The sequence below is a fragment of the Aotus nancymaae genome, unplaced genomic scaffold, assembly GCF_030222135.1.
Source record: "Aotus nancymaae isolate 86718 unplaced genomic scaffold, 86718_ANA_hifiasm-v0.15.2.pri h1tg000010l, whole genome shotgun sequence".
Lineage (NCBI taxonomy): Eukaryota > Metazoa > Chordata > Mammalia > Primates > Aotidae > Aotus > Aotus nancymaae.
The window spans coordinates 40,935,889-40,962,886 of NW_026988421.1; the positions used below are offsets into that span (position 1 = coordinate 40,935,889).

At 40.8% G+C, this 26,998-nt stretch overlaps 2 protein-coding genes across 2 annotated transcripts; both read right to left on the reverse strand.

Annotated features, from left to right (window-relative positions):
• Positions 1 to 233: 233 nt before the first annotated feature.
• LOC105718914 (interferon-induced protein with tetratricopeptide repeats 1) lies at positions 234 to 10,060 on the reverse strand. Its single transcript, XM_012454744.3, has 2 exons — positions 9,903 to 10,060; positions 234 to 3,686 (listed from the first exon to the last, which is right to left on the reverse strand). The coding sequence occupies exons 1-2, from the start codon at positions 9,905 to 9,907 to the stop codon at positions 2,255 to 2,257; spliced, it is 1,437 nt and encodes a 478-aa protein (XP_012310167.1). The 5' UTR covers positions 9,908 to 10,060; the 3' UTR covers positions 234 to 2,254.
• Positions 10,061 to 20,379: 10,319 nt separating this feature from the next.
• On the reverse strand, positions 20,380 to 26,408 carry LOC105718887 (interferon-induced protein with tetratricopeptide repeats 1B). The gene is given in 5 exon segments (XM_012454702.3): positions 20,380 to 20,547; positions 20,549 to 20,699; positions 20,701 to 20,924; positions 20,926 to 21,316; positions 26,271 to 26,408. Coding segments are annotated over 5 exon segments (819 nt in total). The 5' UTR covers positions 26,276 to 26,408; the 3' UTR covers positions 20,380 to 20,499.
• Positions 26,409 to 26,998: the final 590 nt, after the last annotated feature.

Below are 26,998 nucleotides of genomic sequence, written 5' to 3' on the forward strand. Positions count from 1 at the left end.
ATATTTCTTGATTTAACTAGATTAATATCAGCAAATGACTTAGTAAATAGTGCTTCAAATAAAATGGGATAAAGCAAGATAAACTCTTTGGAACACTTTAACATTGAATTAAACTTAAAACATTGTTGGGGTCCGTGAGATTGGCATGTCTGCCGGGGATCTCTTGACCAGCAAGAGGGTCCTAATACCTGGAAGAGAGAGTGCGCAGAAGAAAAGAGAGATAGAGAAAGAAATGGGTCTGGAGGTCTGATAAGAGCTATGCTCAGATCAGCGATTTATTCTTTGTGCACAGTTGCTTATATACATTTTTTCATACAGTGTCTGACGTAGGTCCTATTACAAAAGTTTTATCAGGAGGGAACAGAAAATTACAAAGTAAGCATGAGAGGGGGTAGCATACAGGTTTGTCTAAAGATCGCTGAACCCAAAACAAACAAAAGATTCTAATCCTATTAAGATTCGTATCCTCTTATCAATGACTACAGTTACAGTAAATAACATCAAGGTGAGCGATAATTTGAGGGGTAGCATTTTTCTAGTAACATGTGAGTGATCACGGGATTTAGTGAATGCAGGTAAACAGAGTCATAAAACCAGCCCAGAATGGGAACTTCAAGAGACAATAGTCTCGTAAATAGTCACGCAGGCCTCACCCAGACATGCCATTAGCTCAGTGGATCAAGAATAGGCTTCTGCAAACTCAGGCCTCTATCACTTCCTTCTTTTTTCCTCAGCTCGACTGCCCTCAGCGTGGGGAGAATATGTCCGGGCTCTAACTCCGTCATGGCGGAGACACGGAGGGGTCTCTACGCTGGTGGAGTGATCCCCATAAAACATCCTCATGAAGAAAGCTAACCTTTATTGACTGTATACGGCTATCTGTGTCTCTCACTAGATTGTAAACTGCATGAGGTTTGGGAAGAATATTTCCCTGTTTATTACAATATTTTTGGTTTCTTGCACTGAAAGCTATTTCTTGATAGTGTTGATATAAAATCATGAGCTGTAGAACTTTTTTTTTTTTGAGGCAGGGTCTCGTTCTATCACCCAGAATGGAGTGCAGTGGCACAATCTTGACTCACTGCAGCCTCGAACTCCCCGGTTCCAGCAATCCTGAGTAGCTGGAACTGGAGCTACAGGCGCATGCCACTACATCCAGCTAAGTTTTTACATTTTTTGTAGAGACGGTTGGTTTTGCGATTGCCCAGACTGCTCTTAAACTCCTGGTTCAGGTGATGTGCCTGCCTCAACCTCCCGAAGTGCTGGGATTACAGGCATGAGCCACCGCAGCCTCTTCTCCCACAACGTGCAGCCTGGGAAGCAGAGCCTCCCACAGCAGCCAAAAGCAGACACTTGGAAAGAGGGAGGGTATTATAGAAGTTTTATGCTTAATGGATTGGCTAAACATACACATTTAACAGGCTGTGGGGGGCTATGAATATTCATGAGGGGCAGTCACACAAAAGTGGTGTGCAAACATGTATGTTACATGCATTCTGTGTTCACTTTGTGGTGGAGACTTAACATTATAATGCAGGAAAATTGGCTTTATATGTCAAAAGGTGAAACAGAGGACATAGAAGCAACCTGTGTGCAGCCTCCATGGACTGGCCAGAACCAGTCTGTGGGAGGTGGTCACTTATTAGGAGGGAAGGCTGGTCAGTTGTCTTGTGGAAACCGCGAGAGGGGAGGGGAGTCTGGCTATGGTGCTAGGTGAAGTCAGCCAAGGAGTAAGTGTTCTGTTCTTTGCTTTCCAGGGGTTTCTGTTTAACTCAGAGAAAAAAGTCCAATGGCAGTTAGCAAGGGAGGGAATATAATGAGGTGTGACTGATCTGTTATCTTGTCATGGTTGGGAAACTTAGTTTTTAAAGTTTCTGGGGTCTCCTTGACCCCAGAAAGAAGAGCGGGTCTGTTCCATTGGTAAAGGAGCTAAGAATTTTATTTCACAATAAAATGAATGAATCCAACATTTAGTTTAATTAAGTCCAGTATTTTATTTCCTACAAAGTTACCTAATATTTTTTCTCTACTAAATAGCACTCATACAAATGGTTTCTCTTTCCTACATGCACACAGACATTCTGTTTCACTAATTGTTGAATGCGACTAATATTTTATCAGATTTGAGTAATTGTTCAAGAATTACATCATTACAGTGAATTATAATGTTTCTGAAAAGAGTAAGCAGAAAAGATGATTAGTACATGTTAGCATAAAAACAAATGAAATGTGAAAGTGGCTGATATTCGGGTGCCTAAGGACCTTGTCCCACAGAGTTCTCAAAGTCAGCAGCCAGTCTCAGGGCCCGCTCATAGTACTCCAGGGCTTCATTCATATTTCCTTTCAATTTGTAGACAAACCCGCGGAGGCTCAAGCTTTCCAAATCGAATGCATTTCTCTGAAGTTTCCTTAAAACCAATTTCTCTAAAGAATAGATACTTTTATCCCTTGCAAATGATGCCTGTTCTATTTTTATAGCTTTTAAATAATGGATAATTGCATTGACCTCAGATTTCTTTTGATATTCCTGAAAGCGACCATAGTGCAAATGTATGTCTTGCATTGTTTCTTCTACCACTGGGTCCGTGTGTAACAGTTTTTGAAAAATTTCTTCAGCTTTCCTGTGATTGCCCGCTTCTATATGCATTCTTGCCAGGTCTAGAAGAGCCACTTCAAATGTGGGCTTTTTTTCCACTGCAGATTCAAAATAAAATATGGCTAATCTTATCATTTTGTCTACCCTTTCTCTGTTCTGCCCTCTAGGCTGCCCTTTTGTAGCTTCCTTGATTTGGAACATTTGTGCCTTGTAGCAAAGCCCCATTTGGTGATGCAGCAAGGCAGAAGTGGGTGTTGCCTGCAAGGCCATTTTTAAGAGCTGAAGAGCTTTATCCACAGAGCCTTTTCTTCGGTAAAATTTGGCTGCATATCGAAAGACATAGGTCTGTGAAGACATACTGGTCAGAGCTTCTTCAACGTACTTTTCTCCTTCAGCTTCCTTTCCTTCATCCTGAAGCTTCAGGGCAAGAAGAACCTTAATATATCCATTGTCTGGATTTAGACTGACAGCCTGCCTTAGGGGAAGCAAAGAAAATGGCTTGTGATCTTTTGTTGCCAATTTAAAGCCATCTAGGCGATAGGCAGAGATCGCGTATCCAGCACTGAATTCAGGGTTTTCGGGGTCCACTTCAAGAGCCTTTTCAAAGCAGGCCTTGGCCCGTTCATAATTCTTTCCTCCACACTTCAGCAAAGCCCATCCTTCCTCACAGTCTATTTCTGGACATTCATTTCTATAGCGGAAGGGACTTGAAAACTTCTTGCAAATGTTTTCCACCTTGTCCAGGTAAGTCTGGGCTTCTGCCAGTTTGCCCATGTGGTAATACACCCAGGCAAAGTTGCCCCAGGTCACCAGACTTCTCACATCTGCTTCGTTGGCATGTTCTTTCTGGATTAAGTCTTCAGCTTCTTTTAAGCTCTCCAGGGCTTCCTCATTCTGGCCTTTCAGGTGTTTCACATAGGCTAGTAGGTTGTGTATTCCCACATTGTATTTGGTGTCTAGGAATTCAATCTGGTCCAAGACTCTGTTTTCTAAATCAGGCATTTCATCATCATTAATTGATAACTCCCATGTAAAGTGACATCTCAACTGCTCCAGACTATCCTTGACCTGATGATCATCAGCATTTGTACTGTGAAAACAAAACAGATTTTCTTTGTTAGGTAAGGAACAGCCAAAAGAAAAAAACCAGATAAAATACCTTGTATTTTAGTGCTTCTCCTTGAAAGGATCACACTTACTTAGATTTCATTAAAGTTCATGTATTTTTAAGTTATTTATGGACTGTTGATGTAGTTTGCTTAGCTTCATATGCTGGCTAGAGCAATTTCCAGCCAAGTAACTATTCTGTACTTAAGAGTCCCATTTGTAAAATGGAGATAATGATAGTATTTATCACACTGGGTTTGGTGAGGATTAATAAACTTATATGTGTAAAGCATTTAGAGCATATTATATGCTATATAAGAGTATAAGAGTTTCTTATTTTAATATTAAGATAATTAGGACAGAGGTCAGTTAGAAATGAAGAGCCTTAGGAAACATTGACTTTAGAACCTTACTCTGCATGTAATGCAACAAATTAAGACCACATGAAAAAGATAATATTTGATCAGGGTTTTTTTTTTAACTTGAAAATAATTATAGATTCACAGAAAGTTGCAAAGGCAGTACAGAGATCCAGTGTATCCTTCACCCAATTTCTGCAATGATTATATGTTACACAACTATAATACAGAAGTTCAAAACTAGAAAATTGATGTTGGTACAACAATGCTTTTGTATAGTGCTATGTCATTTTTTCACGAGTAAACCTATGAGACCACAAATATTGGTGAGGATGTAGAGAAATTGAAACACTTGTGCACTGCTGGTAAGAATGTAAAAAGAGGCAAGTGCTGTGAAAAATGTTATGGTAATTCCTCAGAAAAATTAACCATAGAATTACCATTTGATCCAGCAATTCCACTTTTGGTTTTATACCCAAAAGCAGGAACTCAAGCAGATATTTACATGACCATATTCATAGCACCATTATTCACATAGCAAAAGGTAGGAGCAACGTAAGTGTCCATTAATGGATGAATGGATAAACAAAATGTGGTATATACATACAATGGAATATTCAGCCTTAAAAAAGAAAAGACATTCTGATACATGTTACAACATGGATAAATCTTGAAGATATTATGCCAAGTGAAATAAGCCAGTCACAAAAGGACAATACTGTATGATTCAATTTATTTAAGGCACCTAGAGTAGCCACTTTCATAGAGACAGAAAGCAGAATAGTGATTACCAGGGACTGGGGTGTTGGGTCTGTCCCACAGACCCTGGCTGATGGATGAAATGAGTACTCAGACACAGGTATGCAGTGTAAGAGCAGCTAGGTGACTGCCTGGCTCTAATGGCCAGAGAACAGCCCTGAGAAGCTGGAGCTGCTTGCTTTTGTTCAGTGCAGGCACAATGCCAAAAACCTGGAGCCATCACAACCTGTAGGTGATTAACATTTATTGTTCCACTTTCAGGGAACCGACAGGTTTGCAGATGATCAAAGGTCAGTTCCTGGTGAATATAAGTAGACAAGCCTGTTTAAGATAAATTCCCTTACACTCCATTGAGCCTACTCCTTGCCCTCTGCCTCAGGGTTATAGAACAGATGCCTTCAGCTATTCTCCCCTGGGGCCCTGCAGAACCTTCCAGCCTTTCAGAAGGTTTGCGTACTTTCCCTAAAGTTTTTCCCACCACTCTGACCGATCCCCAACACTGGGAGAGGAGGGAATAGGAAATTATTGTTTAATGAGTACAGAGTTTCAGTTTAGGAAGATGAAAAATTTCTGGAGATGGATGGTGGTCACAGTTGCATAATAAAGTAAATGTATTTAATGTCATAGAACTGTACACTTAAAAATGGTTAAAATGGTGAATTTTATGTTATATATATTTTACCACAATAAAACAATATATGATTTATTTATGGCAAAGATGCTCTAAACAAGGTAAATAGAAAAATAATAAAAATGTGGAAAATGTTTGTAATATGGAGAAGATTCTCATCTATAATATATAAAGTTTTTTGCAAATTGGTATAGTTCAACAGACCAACAGAAATGGATATGAATAGATAATTTGTATAAGAGAAAATATAAATGGCTAATAAACATGAAAAAATATGCTCTGGATGGGCACAGTGGCTCATGCCTATAATCCTAGCACTTTGGGAGGAGAAGGCAGGAGAGTTGCTTGAGGCCAGATGTTTAAGATCAGTCTGGGCAACATAGCAAGACCCTGTCTCTATAATAAGAAAAAAGATGCTCTAAGCCTCTAGCCATTAGAGAAATGCAAATTAAAGAAGCAATAATTTATAACTTTATTCCACTCAGATTGGCAAGAGTTTAAATGGATGAGGATACAATTTCTGAAGCCATGAATTATTATAGCCTTCAAGATCAATCTGATGATAGTCATTAAAATTGAAAAAATATATTTCCTTCAACAAAGTAATTCCACTCCTTGGAATCTATCTCCCAGAAAAAAAAACCACCAGTACATAAGGATGTTCAAGAACATTCATTACCAACACTGTATATATTAGCAACAAACTGGAAATATTAATAGGGAATGGTTAAATAAATTATGGTGTATCTATACCATAGAATATTATGTAGCCAGTAGACTGCATGAATTAGATCAAAACTAGTTGAGTTGGAAGAACTTTCATAATATACAGTTAATCAAGAAAAGTGAATTGTAAAGAAGTGTCTGAAACATGATCCTATTTTTTATTTTCTAAAGAGCCAAATCCTTATATATTTGTTTGTAGTTATTCATGTATGGAGAAATATACATAAGTACACTTATAGCTGATCAACAAAAAGACAAGCAACCCAACTTAAAAATGGGAAAAGGACTTGAGTAGACAATTCTCCAAAGAAGAATCACAAAGCACTAGCAAACACATGAAAAGATGCTCAACGTCATTAGCCACTAGAAAAACGCTAACCAAACCCTATCACTTTTTACCCAGTATGTTGGCTATAATCATAATTTTAAAAAAGGAAAATAAGTGAACAAGTGTTGACAAATGCTCTGGTTTGGATACAGTTCAACTGTCCCCACCAAATCTCCTATTGAAATTTGATCTCTAGTGTCACAATTTTGGGGGTAGGGCCTAGTGTGATGTGTTTGGATCATAGAGGTAGATCTCTCATGAATGACCTGGTGCCATTCTAGTAGTAGTGAGTAAATTCTCATTCTCATGAGACTGGATTTGTTCTTAAGGGAATGGATTAGTCCTTGGAGTATAGGTTGTTATAACGCCAGGATGCCTCCTGGGTTTAGTCCCTCTTTGTATGTGCTGCCCCTCTGACCTTCTCCAGTGTGTTTTGACATAGCACCAAAGCCCTCACCAGAAGCTGAGATGTCACCACCATACTTCTTGTATAGCCTGCAGAACTGTGAGCTAAATAAACCTCTTTTCTTGATAAATTGCCCAGCCTTAGGTATTCTTCTATAGCAACACAAAAAGAACTAAGACAACAAGGATGAAGAGAAATTGAAACCCTCATACATTGCTGGTGGGAATGTAAAATGATGCAGCTGCTGTGAAAAACAATGTAGTGGTCCCTTAATAAGTTAAACATAGTATTATCATATGACACACTCCTGGGTATACATTCTTGGGTATGTTCCACACCTGGATATATATTTGAAATAATTAAAAACAGGTGTTCAAATAAAAACTTGCACACAGATGTTCATAGCAGCACTATTCATAATAGCCAAAAAATGGAAACAACTCAAATGTTCATCAACTGATGGACAGAAAAATGTAATATATGAAGCAGAATATTATGTAGCCATAAAAAGGAACGAAGTACTGATACATGACACAACATGGATAAACTTTGACAACACTACACTAAATGAGAAAAACAGATCCAAAAGGTCACTGTTATAGTTTTTTTTTTCCCTAATTTGGTCTTGAGGTCTTTCTCATGAGAGTGGCTGCAGTCTACAGTCCTGCCTTGAAAGAGCTCCAGGGTATTTGGTCATGGATATTTACAATGTGCCTTTATTGGGATAATTATTTTGATGAACAGCCTAATGCCTGTGTGTGTGATCTATGTCTAGGTGCTCCCTCTTATAGGAAACTTGTTTATACCTGGCAGATGCCCTTGTGGCTCTTGCCTGACCTGTGTTTAGTTTATGTCTACCAAGATAGCCATGCTCTTGGAAAGCCATGATCTGGAAAGAAATTGGGTTTGAGTGTGTTGGTCAGGTGAGATACAAAGGAGGCAACTGAAAAAAAAAAAAAGGCATGTGAAATAACAGAAGCAGCTTATTACTTACAGATCCAGAGAGAATAGGGGCAATATGCCTTGCAGGGCCGATGGGAAAGGGGGAGCCACTGAGGACATGCATGCTCCACCAGCGAGTGGGGAATGTGGGCCCAAGCCTTTACAGGAGGCCAGGGTGTTACCTAGGTGAGTTTCCTGCGGAGAGTTCTAATTGGTGGGTTTAAAGCAAGCAGGTGGAAGTTTTGCCAAGGGGTCATGCTGTGACTGAGACATGGTCACTATAGCACATCTGCCTGGTCCATGTGAGGTCGGGGTGGGGTCAGTGGGGCAAATCAAATAAGTCATACACTGCTATGCTATAGGAAAGTGGTCACCAGAAGGTAGTTATATAAAGCAGATATCTGGATCAGTCACATTGAGGAACTGGAAAAAGGTGGAGAACGCGAAACTGTGTCAAGGGTGACTGAACCCTGCTTCTGGTATGAGAGTTTGACTTAATATTAAAAAATGGATGCTTAGGAAATATAAAATTATAAGAATTCAATATAGCCACATAGTATGTGTTTCCATTTATATGAAATATCCACAATAGGCAATTCATAGAGACAGAAAGCAGATTAACAGTTGCTGGGGCCTGGGGAAAGGGGTGAGTAGAGAGAAACTACTTACCGGGTATGAAGTTTCTCCACATAGTGAGAAAAATATTCTTGAACTAGATAGTGATGATGATTGCATAGTAGTATCGTGAATATTCTAAATACTACTAAATTGTATACTTTAAAGTAATTAAAATGGTAAAATTTATTTTGCATGTATTTTATCATAAAAAAACATTGCTAATGAATAAAATTCTACAAATTATATATACATATATATATACGTATTTTTTTCTGTAGTACATGTTGACATAAACATAAAAGAAGGAAAACATAAACGCAAATTAGTTTGCCATCTGAAATAATCTCATGAGCCCCCATTGGCACCCTTTGGGAAACATTGATTTAAAGGTTTAATGAAATATCATTGAATGTAGAGATCCTGGTCCATATCTCAAAGCTACCACTTATTGTCTGTGTGATCTTAACATTTCTAAATCTAAGATTCCTTACTGCAAAATCAGGATCATACAGCCTGCACTGCATAATTATATTTTCGTCCATGAAGGACCACATATCTGGCGGTGGTCCTATAAGATTTTAATACCATATTTGTACTGTACCATTTCTATGTTTAAATATGTTTAGATAAATAATTGCCATTGTGTTGCAATTGCCTACAGGATTCAGTACAGTAACGTGCTGCTCAGGTTTATAGCCTTGGTATGTAGTAGGCTATACCATCTAGGTTTGATGTTTGCAAAATGATGAAATTGCCTAACAACTAAATTTCTCAGAGAGTATCCCCATTGTTACACGATGCATGACTGTGTAAGTACCAGCCTGATAAGTATCTTTTGAAAATTAAAAGCAATAATTTACATAATACTTTTAGAAGCCAGGCTAGCACTTAATAATAAGCATTCAGGAAGTGATAACTACCATAACATTTATTATTGTTATTATTTAAATTAGCAGTACCAACTCCATCTGTTTACAAAGGAAGGTTGATCATAGGCCTGTAATGTGCATTTTCTAGAATTTTTACTCCTTCAAAATCTTGCCCACTGGAGCACTGAGGGGGAAATTTACAAATTAGTATTAAGTAATTTTTTTTTTTTTCTTTTTGAGATGGAGTCTCACTCTGAGATTGGGATTATTTTTCTCCCTTCCTGCAAAACTTTTCCCATTTCCCTGCCCTTCATTGGGCTATAGCATGAGGTAAGCTTCCTCAAGTTCATGCTAACAAAAATAAAATTCCATTAATTCAATAATGTATGTATGTGTGAATGTGCACACACATGCATGCACACATTCAGTCCATAAGCAGATACTCAAATTGAGAAATTAGAAAACCTGACCTCACTGAGATCAAACCTGTTAAAATTGTATTTAATTTCCATTTTTTCAAAAACTTTAGACATTATGGCAGAGAAGCAAAGAAATCCTTACCTCATGATTGCTGTGAATTAGGCAGCCGTTCTGCAGTGTTTTGATTAGCCAGGTTCCTCTGAGATCCAGCTATTCTGTCTTGTGGATTTTCAGTGAAGTTTAAACCCCAAGACAGGGTTATATAAGGGAGCTAAACAGCAACAAATGGTGTAAGCTGTGGGTGTGTCCTTGCAAACTGGAAACCTTGAAGGAAACCGAAAGTAGAAAGTGAAACTAAAGCTAGTGAATTCCTGCTGGGGGCGTGGAAATGAAATTTGAACAGTGATTTCTTTGTTCTCTTTTGATAAAATAACTGAAAGGAGGCTGGTGCAATCTGTTTTACTGATGTGCTAATTTCTCTCTCCAGATCTTGCAGAAAGCTGGGAGCTAGGAGATGTTAGTGCAGAGTCCACTGAACCTAGAGCCAGGAGACCCATGAAAATTGGCCATATGAACTTTCAAAAGTAACGCCACCCCAGCTGCATTTTGCTCATCTGGCACCAGAGATTTATTTCATGATATGATATTCTATAAGTCTCTGAACAGGAGTCTTAGCCTAAATTTACTGCCATTCTCTTGTAATTGTCTAAGGGATTCTTCCTGCCCATTGCATAAAGAAAAAGTTTAATAGACATGAGGCTGGCCATGCTACATAGGAGAAGGAGTTAGTATTTAAATCATCTCCTCCAAAGCTCGGGGGTTGGGGGTGGGGGTGGGTAGGTTTGCTGTTGATTAGTTAGGGTGGAGATGAAATTATAGAGGGTGGAAGCTGTCCCCCAGCACACTGAATAGCTTCTGGGTGGGGTCACAGCAGTGGGGTTGGTGGGTTTGGGTGAAGCCATGGGTGTCAGACATGCAAAAAAAACCCTAAAAAGATATCTCAAAAGGCCAATCTGCAATAGTGGTGTTATCTTCAGGAATGGTTGGTGATCTATATCTACGCCTTAGCAAAATCAGACTCCTCTCCTCCTTCAGCTAGACAGACTTTCACTAGCTTTTCAAAAGTGGTTGAGTTTTGTTAAGGCCTATTATCATCTAAATTATAGCTTGAATGTCTTTCAAAGTTGACTCAGCCCAAAACCCCAGAAATAATTGGGAAGAAAAGTGAGATTGGGGGTGGGCTAGTTCAGCTTACTTTTATAATTTTTCTCACTGATATAATTTTTGCAAAGGCGTTTTCACTCTGAGCAGTTGTGTCTTACTAACAATGTAGGATATTTTCTTGACTCCTTCACAGGACTTGTGACAGCGGTGCCTTGTTTACTCAGCCCACCCTGCTCAACGCCTTGCAGGAAGGAGCATGTGAGTGAATGACTGCGGGAACTGAAGTTATCAAGTGCAGGAACCTGCCCTTTAGCAAGAATAAGTGCAGGAACCAGCCAATCTGGCAGCAGTGAACTCCCTGTGGCAGTGTCCAGGTGGGGTGCCTGTGACACCAAGGCCCCAGAGGGCATGTTACAATGCTCTCTTCTCTCTGCTGTCCACAGAGAGCAGTGTGTTATCAACTCAGTGCGCCCTCTGCCTTGTTGATTGGTGCAGCTGCCTTCTACTAGCGAGGGCAAAGGGCTTGTAATCCCAGCACGTTGGGAGGCTGAGGCAGGTGGATCACGAGGTCAGGAGACTGAGACCATTCTGGCCAACATGGTGAAACCCTGTCTCTACTAAAATACAAAAAATTAGCCGGGCGTGGTGGTGCATACCTGTAGTCCCAGTTACTCAGGAGGCTGAGGCAGGGGAATTGCTTGAAACCAGGAGGCGGAGGTTGCAGTGGGCGGAGATCACACCACTGCACTCCAGCCTGGCAACAGAGCCATACTCCATCTCCAAAAAAAAAAAAAATTATTGTCCAGGTGCAGTGTCTCATGCCTGTAATCTCAGCATTTTGGAAGACTGAAGTGGGAGAATCACTTGAGCCCAGGAGTTGTAGACCAGCCTGGACAACATAGTGAGACCCCCAACTCTACAAAAAAAACTAACAAAAAAAAGCTGGATTTGGTGGTGTGTGTCTATGGTCCCAGCTACTCAAAAGGCTGAGGTGGGAGGCTCACTTGAGCCCAGGAGATAGAGGATGCAGTGAGCCATGATCACACCACTGCACTCCAGTAAGGGCGACAGAGTGAGACCCTGTCTCAAATAATAATAGCAACAGCCACAGTAATAAAGAAAAACAATACTTCCTTAAAAAAAGAAAGCTACCTACTTTGTCTTTTAAAATAAGAAGCAGAAGTGGAGCAGGTGCAAGAATGTTTTCCTCTAGGAAACACTTAACTGGGCACACTGCCAGACCGAAACAGTTTCTGCTCAACTCCCTGCCAGGCTCATCTCCCATGTCAGCTCTCACCAATTCTGCAAGCTTCCACCGAGAATTCAACAACTAGTTAGAAAGTTCTACACAAATAAGAATTTCTGAATTAATAAGTCAGGTTTTGTCATACACTCAGATACAAGATCAACCATAAGCAAATACTGAAATAGATGAATTAGAAAACATCTCCTTTTAGGGAGCAAGATGTCTTTGGAATTCTTATGGGAAAAAAAATGGGTTTCAATTTGCCAGTGCACCAGATAGCATGCAGAGAAGTGAACAAAATGTTTTATCTTGTCATTGCTGTGAATTTGGCAGCAGTCTTGGTTCTATGGGGCTCTGGCCCAGGCTGATTAGGTATTCAGAATCTTGCTCAGCATCTCTTTGGGATAAACAAACCCATGAGGGACATAGGATAGAACAACATTAAGGAAAGAAAAGGTCAATCCTGTGTGTGTCTTTGTGTGTGAGTGTGTGTGTGTGTTTACAGATAAAAAAGAAAATGGGAACCAGAGAGAATAAAACTTTTAGAAAATGAAGTTTCAGCACTAGGTTGTGAGTTCATTCCCAGGTGTCTAGGCTAAGATGGGCTCTGCAAGGGACTGACCAGTTGTAATAAACTGCTTCACCTCTATGAATCTCAATTTCCACATCTGATAAACAAGTCATTTGGTATAGATTGGCAGATCTCAACCCTCACTGCACATTAGAATCATCCAGGTAAATTTCAAAAATAATGCTAAGCCCCATCTCAGGCCAAATGAACATATCCTTAGGTATAGGCCCCTGGCTCAGTATTAAAAAGAAATCTTCAGGTGATTTTGATGTAGACCTATGCTGGGAACGAGGGCCTAGATTATCCCTCATGCCTGTTGTATGTCTGAAATTCTCTAAGAGATACGGGACTCAGTTGCTGTACCCACTTCCTGTTCTTTGAGGCCCAGATTCAGAATTTTCTTTACTCTGTGCCTTGTTTCCTCACCTACACAATGGGTAATGAACTCCTCAGTCTCCTCTTGATTCATAGAATTATATGGAAAAAAAATGTTATTCTGGGTTTTTTTTTTTTTTTTAGTTATAGTATGGACAGACGCTAAGCCATTTCTGCTGAAGGGTCTCCAATATCCAATCACAACTTATTAAGGAATGGGCTCCATACAAGTTTCCCCTATCTTGTCTAATGTCATCTCTTGTAGTCTAAAATCTCTTATTGGCTTTCTAAAGGCCAGGTAGAATAGGATCTAGTGACCTGGTTACCTAATGAAAAGCTGATTTCTTGTTAGAAACAAATTCAGCCCCTAGGTGGTACTACTTCCTTGGGCTTCTCTGTCTCCTCAGCAGTCCTTTCCATCAGTATGTACTGCAGAAGTTGCTACTGTACTGGATTTTTGGTAATCAGAGTTAAATGAAGGCATTGTAGTGACATGAAAGACATACAAGATGCTTTCATGCTAGGATCATAAAAACCAAAGGCTTAACTGAAGCCATTAACCCGTTTACGCTTTCCTGCACCTTTGATTTTTCTTAGATTTTTCAGTTCATCATAAAAGTTAGGTTTTAGATATTTCTCTTTATAATTTGTAGTTTAACATTTAACAATTGGAATATCTCTGCTAATTACATGTTATATACTCTTTTGAATTTATTCAATCACAAAGATATTTTTAATGATAGTCTATTTTCTGAGGAATGTAATTCTCAGTGTTTTGACCACTGTATGAAAACTATTTTCTTGGCTTCTGAGATTTTTCCTAAACTACTTCCAATCACATCCATGGAGAGAGGACTTGGACTCCAGAATTTTTTTTTGTAAATGGTTCAATGATTCACATATCTTCTAATGATCTTTACATCTCTAATATCTTTAATTACATCTCTAATATCTTCAAGAGACCACTCATCCTGGGATACCACTCAGCCCACCTTGACCCACAATTTGGTTTACTGCAACTTATTCAAGTACTACTAGAACTTTATCAGTTAACTTTTTCTTAATATTTCAGGCATATTTTAAAACAACTATAGACACAAGAAGTTTCAGAAGAGATCTTGTGTACTTTTTGTAAGGCTGGCTGCCGCCCGGGGCGTTTGGACACGCCCCCTCCCCTCGCGGGGAGTTCGGACACACCCCCTCCCCTCGCCGGGAGCTCGGAAACGCCCCCCTCCCCTCGCCGGGAGCTCAGAAACGCCCCCCTCCCTTGCCGGGAGCTCGGACACGCCTCTTCCCCCCCCCCCCACCCGCTGGGAGCCCGGGAAAAAAGCCCCATCAGGACCTACCTGTTACCATTTTGTCCCATCCAGGCTCCACTCCCTGCCTACTATTTTGCCCTATCTGGGCCCCACTCCCTTCCATCCGGGTCCCACTCCCCTCCATTTTGTTTCATTCGGGTCCCACTCCCCTCCATTTTGTCCCACTCAACTTGGGCACAGCCAAACGGACGCCTCCACTCCCTATAAAACCCCGTGCCTGAGAGGAGTCCGCACGACTTCTCCGGCCCCTCCTGTCGGGCTGCAGAACCTCATCCGGGAGCCTGAATAAAAGCCCTTGCGTTGGATTATTTTTGTGTTGGCCTCAGTTTCTTCGTTTCGTCCTCGGTGAGAACAGACCTTACACTTTTCATCCAACTTCCTCAAACAGTGATATCTTATATAACTGTAGTACAATATTAAAACCAGAAAAATGACTTTGATAATGTGTATTTGAAGATGAAATATGTTATGTACAAAGTCAGGTACACAGGATTTTTTTACTTAACATAATCAACATTACATATGCGTATTTTTCCTCCCAAACATTCCTTTTTTAAGTAATACCAACTTAATTATTCATGTGATCTATTACATAATACACTAAAAACCGTCTCTGAAAAACAAAATTAACAAAACACCTCCAGAATGGTGCTGAGCAGCGTTTAAGAAATGTTTTTTTCAGCCAGGCACAGTGGCTCATACCTGGAATCTCAGCACTTTGTGGGGAGGCCAAGGTGGGAGAATCACCTGAGGTCAGGGGTTTGAGAACAGCCTGGCCAACATGGCAAAAAACCATCTCTACTAAAAATACAATAATTAGCTGGGCATGGTGGCCCCCGCCTGTAATCCCAGCAACTCAAGAGGCTGAGGCAGGAGAATCATTTGAACATGGGAGGGGGAGATTGCAGTGAACTAAGATCATGCCACTGCACTCCAGCCTGGGTGACAGAGCAAGATGCTGTCTCAAAAAAAAGAAAAAAAGTATTTTGTTTTGTTCCACATTATTTTTGTCCATAAGCTATATCCTGTTAAAAATATAGAGTCAAATTACAATGCATTTAAAAATTACATGGAATCCTTCCTCCCTATGTGATTTTATCCACCATTCCCTATATATTTTGGATCATTTGTCTCAGTTTGGTGCACTTTTTAGATACTGCAATTTGCCCTTTTTATCCAAACATTTTATTATTGTACTTGGTCAAGCAGAGAGAAAAGTTGAGAGTATTTTACAATGAACACTCATATAACTAGATTCTACAGTTAACATTTTACTGTATTTACTTTATAACGTAGCTATTCATCCACTCATTTCTCTATCTACCCATTCATTTATTTTATATTTTGTTATTGCATAAAGGAGTCTTCAGTACAATTAATTGATACAACATTTAGCATACATAAGTGGATTGCTTTTCTTTTTTTTTTTATTTGAGATGGAGTTTCGCTGTTGTTACCCAGGCTGGAGTGCAATGGCGCGATCTTGGCTCACCGCAACCTCCGCCTCCTGGGTTCAGGCAATTCTCCTGCCTCAGCCTCATGAGTAGCTGGGATTACAGGCACGCGCCACCGTGCCCTGCTAATTTTTTGTATTTTTAGTAGAGACGGGGTTTCACTATGTTGACCGAGATGGTCTCGATCTCTTGACCTCGTGATCCACCCGCCTCAGCCTCCCAAAGTGCTGGGATTACAGGCGTGAGCCACCGTGCCCGGCCTTGGATTACTTTTCTAAATATAAATTTGGTTTCATAATTAGGTAAAATATTGGCATGGTTCTAAAAACAAACACAGAGAAGTCTGGCTTCTATTGCTATTCCTTTCCTTTTTCTTCTTTTTCTTATTGGTAAGCATTACAAAATTTCATTTATCCTTCCACTGTTTTCATTTTAAAATAAGTAGGTAGATATAAGTTTTATATACCCTCCAATTTTTCTCTCTTCTTCCTTGTCCCATATTGCATGTAGAAGCCACTGATAAAAGCACACTTTATATCTTTACGTGATATTCAACCAACCAACCCATAATTGTTTATTGGTCCCTCTTATGTTCCCAGGGTAGTGAATTGATGTTGTTAAAATAGTTTTAGGACTTACCTGGTGCTCATCCAAACACTCTCTTTATCTCTCTCTCTCTCTCTCTCTCTCTCTCACACACACACACACACACACACACACACACAAACACATACTTATACACTCACAGACCCATAAACTCTATTGTAGATTCAGTTGCTAAGGAAAAGGATTTTGGTTCCAGTACCTGGAGTGGTGAGAAGGTTTCAATATTAATTAATGAGTAAATTTGGTTCAATAAAACCTAATTTCCTGACAACTTACTAACCAGCTAATTTAATTTCATTTGTGATGAATTTAGCCAAGAGGACTATAAATCTCTTATTCTCTTTGCCAAGAGTAACCAGTGGCTAAGAAGCAAATAGCTATCAGTTTACTAACAGTTACAGAACTGAGCCAAACCAAAAGCTTAGACTTGTCCAGTTAGAAGAACATTGTCTTTGTGTTTTCTAATTAGTAGAGCTATGTCCTCAGATTTCTCATTTAGATTAATTCCGTAAGTGGAGGCAAATCTCCCCTATAAGAAGCGCTGTGGCAGTCACAGGTAAGGAATTCAGAGGCCAGGTGAGCCTGAGTCACACCTTGTTTACAGGGAAAAGTCACTAGTAGTTTCCTCTGGTTAAATGGAATAAGTATGTTCTTTGTTTAGTATCAACAAAGTTGAAAAGGGTGTTACTCCTGTGCTTTTCAGGTGTCATCTAAATGACTCCACTCCCCTGCCATGCCTCCCCACTCCCCCAAATCTCCATCATTGGTCAATCCCAGCTTTCAAGGATCTGAGTAACTCAAGCTTCCAATTCCATGGCCTGTAGTAGTAAATGCCTCCCCAGTATTTTTAAAAATTCTTGGTAGGAAGTGGCACATGGTGGCATGCACTTACGGTCCTAGCTGCTCAGGTGGCTGAGGAGGGAAGATCTCTTGAGGCCAGAATTTTAAGACTGCAGGGCACTGTGATTGTGCTTGTAAATAGCCACTGCACTCTAGTCTGAGCAATATCACAAGACTCTGCCTCTAATAAATAAATAAAAATTATAAAAATTCTTGATCAGGTTTCCATTTCCATCGCTTCCTCTGCTTCAGGCCTTCTAATGTTGTCGAAGTTGGATCTGCATTTTTCTATTTGAAGCTAAACATAAAATATACATCTGTTTTTGAGTATCACTAATAAAATACACTCAGAGAATTTGTGATCTCAGCAAAGCTCTTAGGTGTGACCTTAGATGTGTGATTTTAGGTGTGATCTCAGGTGTGAATACATGTCCAGCAATGTGTTTGGATCATGTAGATCCTTTGTGATTGCCAAGGGCTGGACACATGTAAATAAAAATTTGAATTTGTTATCAGGTTACAGACTTGGCTCACTGACCACCAGGTCTTGGCTATGTAGGGCCTTGGGAAATAGAACTCCAGCTCGAAAGCTGTAGAACTCCTGAAATTCTCTCCTTTCCAACTCTTGTCTTTGCTCATTTGTTTTGCTCTTAGATTTTGTTGCAGGTCAGTGACCCTGGTGACAAGGGATAGAAACTTTCCCTGTTTATGTCTCCTTTGTTTGGGAGACTGCGGATGAAAACTGCCCATTCCAAAGGCAAAATTTTAAGGAAAATGATTCTTACTGTCTCAGCAGATGTAGGTGCCTAAAACAGCATTAATCAACCTTGATCAATGAATGCAGGGATGTGTTGTGGAAGAATAGATGCTCCTGTTGCAGACACATGTATTGACGGGGAAAGAAGGAGGGGGTGGCCAGGCAGTAGAGTATGTGTTGTATCAAAGTATTTTTGTATTTTATCAGATTATAGATTTTTGAAGGCAGCAATTTGGAGACTGTTGTCTCAATCTGAAATAATGGGATTCAGAAACTATGACTAAGTATAGACTCTGTTTGAGCCCAAAGCTTGTGGGTAACAACTCAGGAAACATAGACACCTAATGATTGAGGTCAGCTTTCAAAGGGGGGAAGTTAAGGTTTCACTTATACAGGCAGTAAACAGGGAGGCAGCATTTTCCATATAAGGTCAGTACAAACATTGTAGCAATTGGATTGGTTACTGTTTGTTACATTCCAGGAAAGATTGCTTTACCATTCCATCAGGAGGGATGATGCTTTCAGGGCATCTTATGTCTGGTGCCACAAGGCCTTTCCTGATCATTTATGGGAAAAAGCAGAAGTTGCAGTTGCATACTACATAACTCAGGCCACACAGCTACATTCCTCTCAAGGCTTGAAATAATGTAAAGTTCCAACGGTTTTAAGTTTCAGTTTGCATTATTTAACTTCATAGTTACTCTATTTAGTTATAAGACCATTAAATGGGTAATGGTGACTTCTAGTCAAAACATAGGGTTCAGGTCAGCAGTCAGCCTCAGAGCCCTGTCATAGCACAGCAAGGCGTCACTTACTTCTCCCTTCAATTTGTGGATGAGCCCAAGGAGACTGAAACTTTCCACAACCCGTACGTTCCGGTGAACATGTCTCTTAGCCAATTTCTCTAAAGCATTGAGAAGTTTTTCCCTGGAATAGGACATTTTTTCTGTTTTCAAACCTTTTATGATTTTTTTTTTTTAATTGCATTTCAGGTTTTGGGGTACATGTGAAAAACATGCAAGGTTGTTGCATAGGTGCATACGTGGCAGTGTGATTTGCTGCCTCCCTCCCCTTCACCTATACTATATCTGGCATTTCTCCCCATGCTATCCCTCCCCAACTCCCCACCCCCCTGCTGTCCCCCCCTCCCCCCAAACAGACCCTCGTGTATAGTGCTCCCCTCCCTGTGTCCATGTGTTCTCCTTGTTCAACACCCACCTATGAGTGAGAACATGTGGTGTTTGATTTTGTGTTCTTGTGTCAGTTTGCTGAGAATGATGTTTTCCAGGTTCATCCATGTCCCTACGAAGGATGTGAACTCCTCGTTTTTAATGGCTGCATAATATTCCATGGTGTATATGTGCCACATTTTTCCTGTCCAGTCTATCATCGATGGGCATTTGGGCTGGTTCCAGGTCTTTGCTATTGTAAACTGTGCTGCAATGAACATTCGTGTGCATGTGTCCTTATAGTAGAACGATTTATAATCCTTTGGATATATGCCCAGTAATGGGATTGCTGGGTCAAATGGAATTTCTATTTCTAGGTCCTTGAGGAATCGCCACACTGTTTTCCACAGTGGTTGAACTAATTTACACTCCCACCAACAGTGCCAACAGTGTAAAAGTGTTCCTATTTCTCCACATCCTCTCCAGCATCTGTTTTCTCCAGATTTTTAAATGATCGCCATTCTAACTGGTGTGAGATGGTATCTCAATGTAGTTTTGATTTGCATTTCTCTAATGATCAGTGATGATGAACATTTTTTCATATGTTTGTTGGCCTCATGTATGTCTTCTTTTGTAAAGTATCTGTTCATATCCTTCGCCCATTTTTGAATGGGCTTGTTTGTTTTTTTCTTGTAAATCCTTTTTAGCTCATTGTAAATTCTGGATATCAGCCCTTTGTCAGACGGGTAGGCTGCAAAAATTTTTTCCCATATTGTTGGTTGCCGATTCACTCTATTGACTGTTTCTTTTGCCGTGCAGAAGCTGTGGAGTTTGATTAGGTCCCATTTGTTTAAATAATGGTTGATTGCTGTATTTTAAGATTTCCCATGATGTTCTTGGAAAGAGCCGTAGCGGTAAGGAATCTCTTGCTTTTTGTGATCGTCAACGATCTTCATGCATAACACTTTCTGAAAAATGTCCTCAGCCTTTCTGTGGTGGCCCATTTCTGCATACATTTCAGCCAGGTCAACATAGGCCATCTCAAATGTGGCCTTTAACATTATAGTCTTTTCAAATTTGCATATAGCCAGTCAAACCAATCTGTCCACATTTTCCCTATCTTGCCCTCTAGGCTGCCTGTTTGTAGCTTCCTTGATTTGGATCATTTGTGCCTTGTAGCAAAGCCCCATTTGGTGATGCAGCAAGGCAGAAGTGGGTGTTGCCTGCAAGGCCATTTTTAAGAGCTGAAGAGCTCTATCCACAGAGCCTTTTCTTCAGTAAAATTTGGCTGCATATCAAAAGACATAGGTCTGTGAAGACATACTGGTCAGAGCTTCTTCAATGTACTTTTCTCCTTCAGCTTCTTGTCCTTTATCTTGAAGCTTCAGGGCAAGGAGAACCTTAATATATACATCATCTGGATTTAGCCTGACAGCGTTTTAGGGCGTGCAGAGAAAATGCCTCATTCCTTTCTGTTGCTGTGTTAAAGCCATCCAGGTGATGGACAGCGATTGCATACCCAGTACAGAATTCAGAGTTTTCAGGGTCCACTTCAAAACCCTTTTTAAAGCAGGCCTTGGCCCGTTCATAATTCTTTCTTCCACACTTCAGCAAGGCCCATCCTTCCTCACAGTCCATCTCTGGACGCTCCATTCTATAGCGGGAAGGGATTTGCAAACTTCTTGCATGTGTTCTCCACCTTGTCCAGGTAAGTCTGGGCTTCTGCCAATCTGCCCATGTGGTAATACACCCAGGCAAAGTTGCCCCAGGTCACCAGACTTCTCACATCTGCTTGGTTGGCATGTTCTTTCTGGATTAAGTCTTTAGCTTCTTTTAAGCTCTCCAGGCCTTCCTCATTCTGGCCTTTCAGGTGTTTCACATAGGCTAGTAGGTTGTGTATTCCCACATTGTATTTGGTGTCCAGGAACTGAATCTCTTCCACGATCTTGTTTTCTAAATTAGGAATTTCAGGGGCTTCAATTAACAACTTCCATGTAAAGTGACATCTCAGCTGAATCAGGCTGTCTTCAATGAGCTTTCCATCAGATTCTTCACTGTAAAAATAGGCAGCAATTAATTATATTTTGGCAAAGTATTCAGTCTACTGAAAATGAAGCCAGCACTTCAAATAGTCAAATATCTTCTGATCCAGTATGCCTGCCTCCTTTATCTGGTGCCTCTCTGGGTTCTATGGTCATGTCATTAGGAAAGAGAACAGGTTGACATAAAAACCCTGGGGACATGCTAATCATAGTGCCAACAGGTAAGTTTCATGAAGTCTGAAAATCAACTCAAAAGAGATCAATTCTGCTAACATAAAAATAATCTCGGCACCACCCTCAACACTGCAAAACCCATCTTGTTTCTGTTTCCTCCTGACTTTGCAGTGCATGACTAATGCTGACAGAAGAAATGTAGAGACAGGGTTCACAGAAAGGTGGGTTCCTTGCTCATCTTTTTCATGTTCTCAACACATAAATACATTTTGGGTTTCTTTCCTTCCATGAAGGGTTCCGAGTAAAATATGAGAGCCAAATATGGTTTCAAATGCTGAGCTTCATGAATGCTTAATCCAGGTTGGAGAATGTGATAGGGTTTCCTGTCTCCTTTGTCTGTGTGAACTTACTCAACCAATCCTAAATAGAGGGATTGAAAAAGGGTGGAATCACCTCACAACGGCAGCCTTACTGCATGGGGACAGAAAGAGAGGGATGAATGAACATTACGTAAGGTAAGATGTGTCTATTTGAAGAAATGTCAAGTTCCACTTTTATAAGTCTGTTCCTGATGTCAGATAACCCTGAAGCCTACTGGAGGACAGGCTATCAAAATCTCAGAGGACAGGCTATCAAAATCTCAGAGGACAGGCTATCAAAATCTCAACAATTGTAGAAATCTCTCAATTACCCATGAGGAAGAGAGAATAATAGGAAGTCAGTGGGACCAGAAGTTTTTTCCCCCAATATTTCACACTCCTCTGAAGTAGAGCTGAAGTCCTAGTCTTCCTATAAGAACATAAAGGAAGAAAAAGAAATTTGTCCTTAGTAGTTGAAAAAGTGGTTCTCACATCGTATTTAAGTATATTTGCCTCTGTGTTCTCAACTAATTACCTTACATTTATACTTGACATGTGTTCTATCCATTAGGCCCAAGGAATGATCCCAGAGAGGACTCAACGAAATTTTCTTTGACTAACGAAATTTACTTTTACTCTGTATGTGGCAATGTATAGCAAAACAATGTTTATATAAATCCTAACTCAATATAACCATAATATTATATAATTGTAATCTAATAGCAAAAAAGAGACTATGAAACATTCTTTGTTGAAAACAAAGGGAAATAAAAAGTTCATGGCCAGGTGCGATGGCTTCACCTGTAATCCTAGCACTTTAGGAGGCCGAGGTAGGCGGATTGCCTGAGCTCAGGAGTTGAGTCTAGCTTGGGCAACAAGGTAAAACCCATCTGTACTAAGAACACAAAAAATTAGCCAGTGTCATGGCACATGCCTGTAGTCTTAGCTACTCTGGAGGCTGAGGCACAAGAATTGCTTGAACCCGGGAGGTGGAAGTTGCAGTGAGCAGAGATCACACCACCACACTCCAGGCTGGGCAACAGAGCCAGACTGTCTCAACAACAGCAACAACAACAACAACAACAACAACAACAAAAAGAAACAAAAGAAAAAGGAAAAGAAAATGTTCACAAGATGATGAATAACACCACAAAGTGGGGCAGAGGATACTGAGGCTTGTGATTGCCTCTTCGAGCACAGCTGGCAGCTCGATACAGCCCTTGCTTTTCCCTCAGAGTCTCCACCTCAAAAACTCCTACTCTTAGACCTTCCTTGACTGTATTCCTACCCACAATCCCAGGCCACCTTCTCCAGCCTTGGGTCTATGGAAGATGATAGTCCTGGCACTGCCTGTTCTTGCTTTGGGGCAGGACTGTGTAGTTGACTGCCGAGGTGAGGAGTTCTAGAAATCTTTCTTTCAGCTGTGGCCCAGGAAGTTTACCCAGTGAAACTTGTGTGTGTGGTGCGGGGTTGGGGAGGGGTGTATGTGGGAGGTATGCTGGGTGAGGTGGGGTCAGGATTAAGCAAAATCAATATTGTGCCTAAGAATGCTCACTGAAAATAGTCACCACTTCTAAAGAAGATGGAATCAGGAAGAGTTTTTGACCCAAATCCTCCACTCGTGCCCACTGTAGCCTGTGGTATGATGAGAACAGACACTACTCAGTGAAAATCATCCACATAAACTTCTGTTACTGAGAGCTGCTGGAATATTTGAAGATTAGCTATTCCAAGCTTTCTAAATATGTACCCAATCTCAGCACCTCAGCTGCTGGCCCAGCCAGCACATCTGTGAGCAGTAGAAAGAGATACATCTTCCTCTGAGTAATCTAATCATGGCCAGGGTGTTATGCATTGATAGGTGCAAAAAAAGAATACTAGATTTTGGCTGTCACTGAGATTTTGGCTCTCATTTGTAGAGTTTTAAGTGCACAACATGCACAACCTTACAAGACTGTCTTGCCAAGTTCCAGAAGAGAATTATTGCTCTTTCTTATAGGTGGTTGTTCATCAACATATATCTTCTAGGCTTGGGCCCTGGGAAGACTACAGAGTATAATATCACCCTAGAGGTGTCCTCACGCTCTAAAATAGAAATGCTGAGAGCCTAAAGTCCTTTTACCTACTGAGCATACAGAAAGTGCTGTTAGTAGTAGTATACATATCATCAAATTAGGCCCCAGCATGGTAGCTGATGCCTGTAATCCCAACACTTTGAGAGTTCACAGTGGGTGAATTGTTTGAGCTCAGGAGTTGAAGACCAGTATGAGTAACATAGCGAAACCCTATCTCTCAAAAAAATACAAAAATTAGCTGGGCCTAGCGATGCATACCTGTAGCCCCAGCTACTTGGGCTGAGGTGGGAGGATCACCTTAGCCTGGGGAGGTGGAGGCTGCAGTAAGCTGTGATCGTGCCACTGCACTCCAGCCTAGACGATGGAGGGAGGCTGTGTCTCAAAACAAAACAAAACAAAACAAAACAAAAGATGAGTTTGCGCATGTGTGTAGTGACCTAATCCCTCTATGCATGTGGCAGACAGGGACTTGTTGCCATAGGTTGTCAGGCATTTCCCTGGATCTTGTCCAATTAAGCTGTCTTCATCAATGAGCATGAATGGAAGGAGGAGCTCGATCTTCTCCTGTGTCCCTGTACCAGTGGGATCAGGAGTATTTTGATGTGGGCATCATTCAGCCTGGGATAGTCCAGAGCCCCTTAGGCCACCTCAGGTCTTCTAGAAACATAGGCACAGGCCGTTGGATAACCTCTCACATGGACTACCTACCAAGGCAGGAGGGAATGAAAGGCTTACTTTCTGTCAACTTCACAGATGCAGACACAACTAACATCTATGACCAGGAGCCCATTACATTAAAAAGAGAGACTTGGGTACTCTTGTGGTGAGTTTTTTGGCAATCCTTCACTTGTAATTTCTTCTCAAGACAGGTCTACATGCTTGCTGGAAAGGGATCTGAGAAGAGGAGCCCCTTTTTATGTAAGTTCTTCCTCTCCCACTGGCTCCAACATCAGATGGGAGAACTCTAGCAGGTCAGAATACTTCTGAGTGAAAACATTTTCTGCGGGTCACCAGTTCTAACTAAACCAGGAAAAAAGAAATATATATATTTTGGAACAAATATATCACAATGCCTACAAAATTTCTTATTTTCTAACATCTAGTATAGTGTTTTTTCAAATTTTATCAGGCAACGTGATCACCTGGAAGACTTGTAACACACAGATTGATGGGCCCCACCCTAGAGTTTTTGAGTCACCAGGTATAGGATAGGGCCTGAGAATTTGCATTTCTAACACCTTCCCGGTGATGCTGATGCTGCTGGTTAGGGGACCACACTTTGAGAATAGTTAATTCAGTGAAAAGCAAATTTCATAGCAATCACAATTTCATAGTTTCACAGTAATCATGAAATTTGACTTGCTATCAAAAACAACAGAAAAATGGCCATCTCTGAAAGTAGCTTTTTCTCCTTCCCACCTGAATTAATCACATTATCAAATAAAAAGAAAAGTAGCTGCTGCTTCTCATCTGGATTCCTAAAAGGATCTCAGTACTCTTGCCCGGACTGGTCCCGATGCCAGTCTCCTCTCTAGGCTCAGGCCTCTGTTCCCTGGTGAACAGTCTTTAAGTGTCACCTGGGTAATTGTCCCTCCATTAGAAAGCGCTACACAAATGACATCTTTGGAAATAAGATTACTTTCTTGTTTATTTCCTTAAGAGCATTGCTGCTCTTGTTAAGCCAGCTGCCCTTACTAAATGAACTCTGTAACAGGACAGTTGGGAAACGTGCCTCTGTTCATATATTCTCATCTTGCCCCTCTGGATCTATTTTCCTACATGCTTCACCATGCTCTGTGCTTGGGAAGCTGACTCTACAGACTTTATTCATTCCAGAATTCTTCTGCTTTTTACTTTCTTCTGGGGTTGGCCCACTGAGGAGCACCAGCCAGATATTAGAGTCCAGGAGGAGGTAAAGGTCGTGGTATTAATTCCTAAGCTCCCACTGTGCTTTGCTTGAGGTTGTCAGTGATTTTTTTTTTTCACTAAAGGCCTCTTGAGAAGCCCCTCCCCTACAGGCATAGCTCAGAGTCTCCTGGGCCTGGTTCTTGCTTCTTGCTCCTATAGGCCTAAGGTTATCATGTTTTCACTGTTGTAAACCAAGACACCTCCTCCCACCACCCTGCAACCAACAGGCACCATCTCCTGTTGATTTCCCTAAACGTTGCCCATATCATCTTAAATAGCCCCCTTAATAGACTCTCCTCAGTTATCACGTTGAGGGTGCCTGTCAGGGTCAGAACCAGCAGTGGGACAGCTCCCTTAGGAGAAGGCCCGCCAAATAACTGGCCCTTAAGGAAAGTTTTAGAATTTCAAAGTGTGCAGAAATAAGTTCAGTGAAGCAGAGAAAGCCTTCACCTCATGGTGCTGTGAAGATAGTAGGTGCTCTGTAGTGCTTTGGTTCAGGAGGCTCCTTCAAGATTTGTCCACAGAGTTCTAGGGCTTCTCAGATAAGCACGGTGCTTATATATGGTAGGTATATCCAGGCAGTTTTTTATACCTTTGACGCCCAATGAATTGGCAGGGAGAAAATGACACTTAGAAAGGGAGGGCTGTCTCTGCTTTGATTACAAATATATGCTGCGTTTGGGCAGCTAAGAGGGTGTGTGTGAGAAACAGTTTTGATATGCAAATTAACTTTCTGGGGTCAGTGTGGTTTAGGTGATAGAGGATAACTGGACTTTATGATGACATTCAGTGTTGTGGAAAAACCAGTGGCAGACAGGAAGGTACATTTTTGTGAATCATGTCAGACTATGTTGTCAAACTTGTCACTATCACATGTTTCCAGCCATGTGGTTCCAGGGACGTCTGCAATGGAAGCTCCTTAGACCAGGGTTGGTGGTTTGTGCCTAAAAGAATACTGTAGAAGGTCATTGTCAATTTGTGGAAGAATGAGGTTGCAGATGGTTAGATCTTCTTCTGTGGGGCTGTGTTAGGCAAAACAACCCTTCTCAATTTTGAGATATTGGTCTGTAAGAAAGGTCCCATGCTGATTACATCTTCCAGCAGCATTTGTATTACTGGCAACCCTGACGATAGTGGAGCCTACTCAAGCGTATTGACTGTTTTGATGATCTTTACTG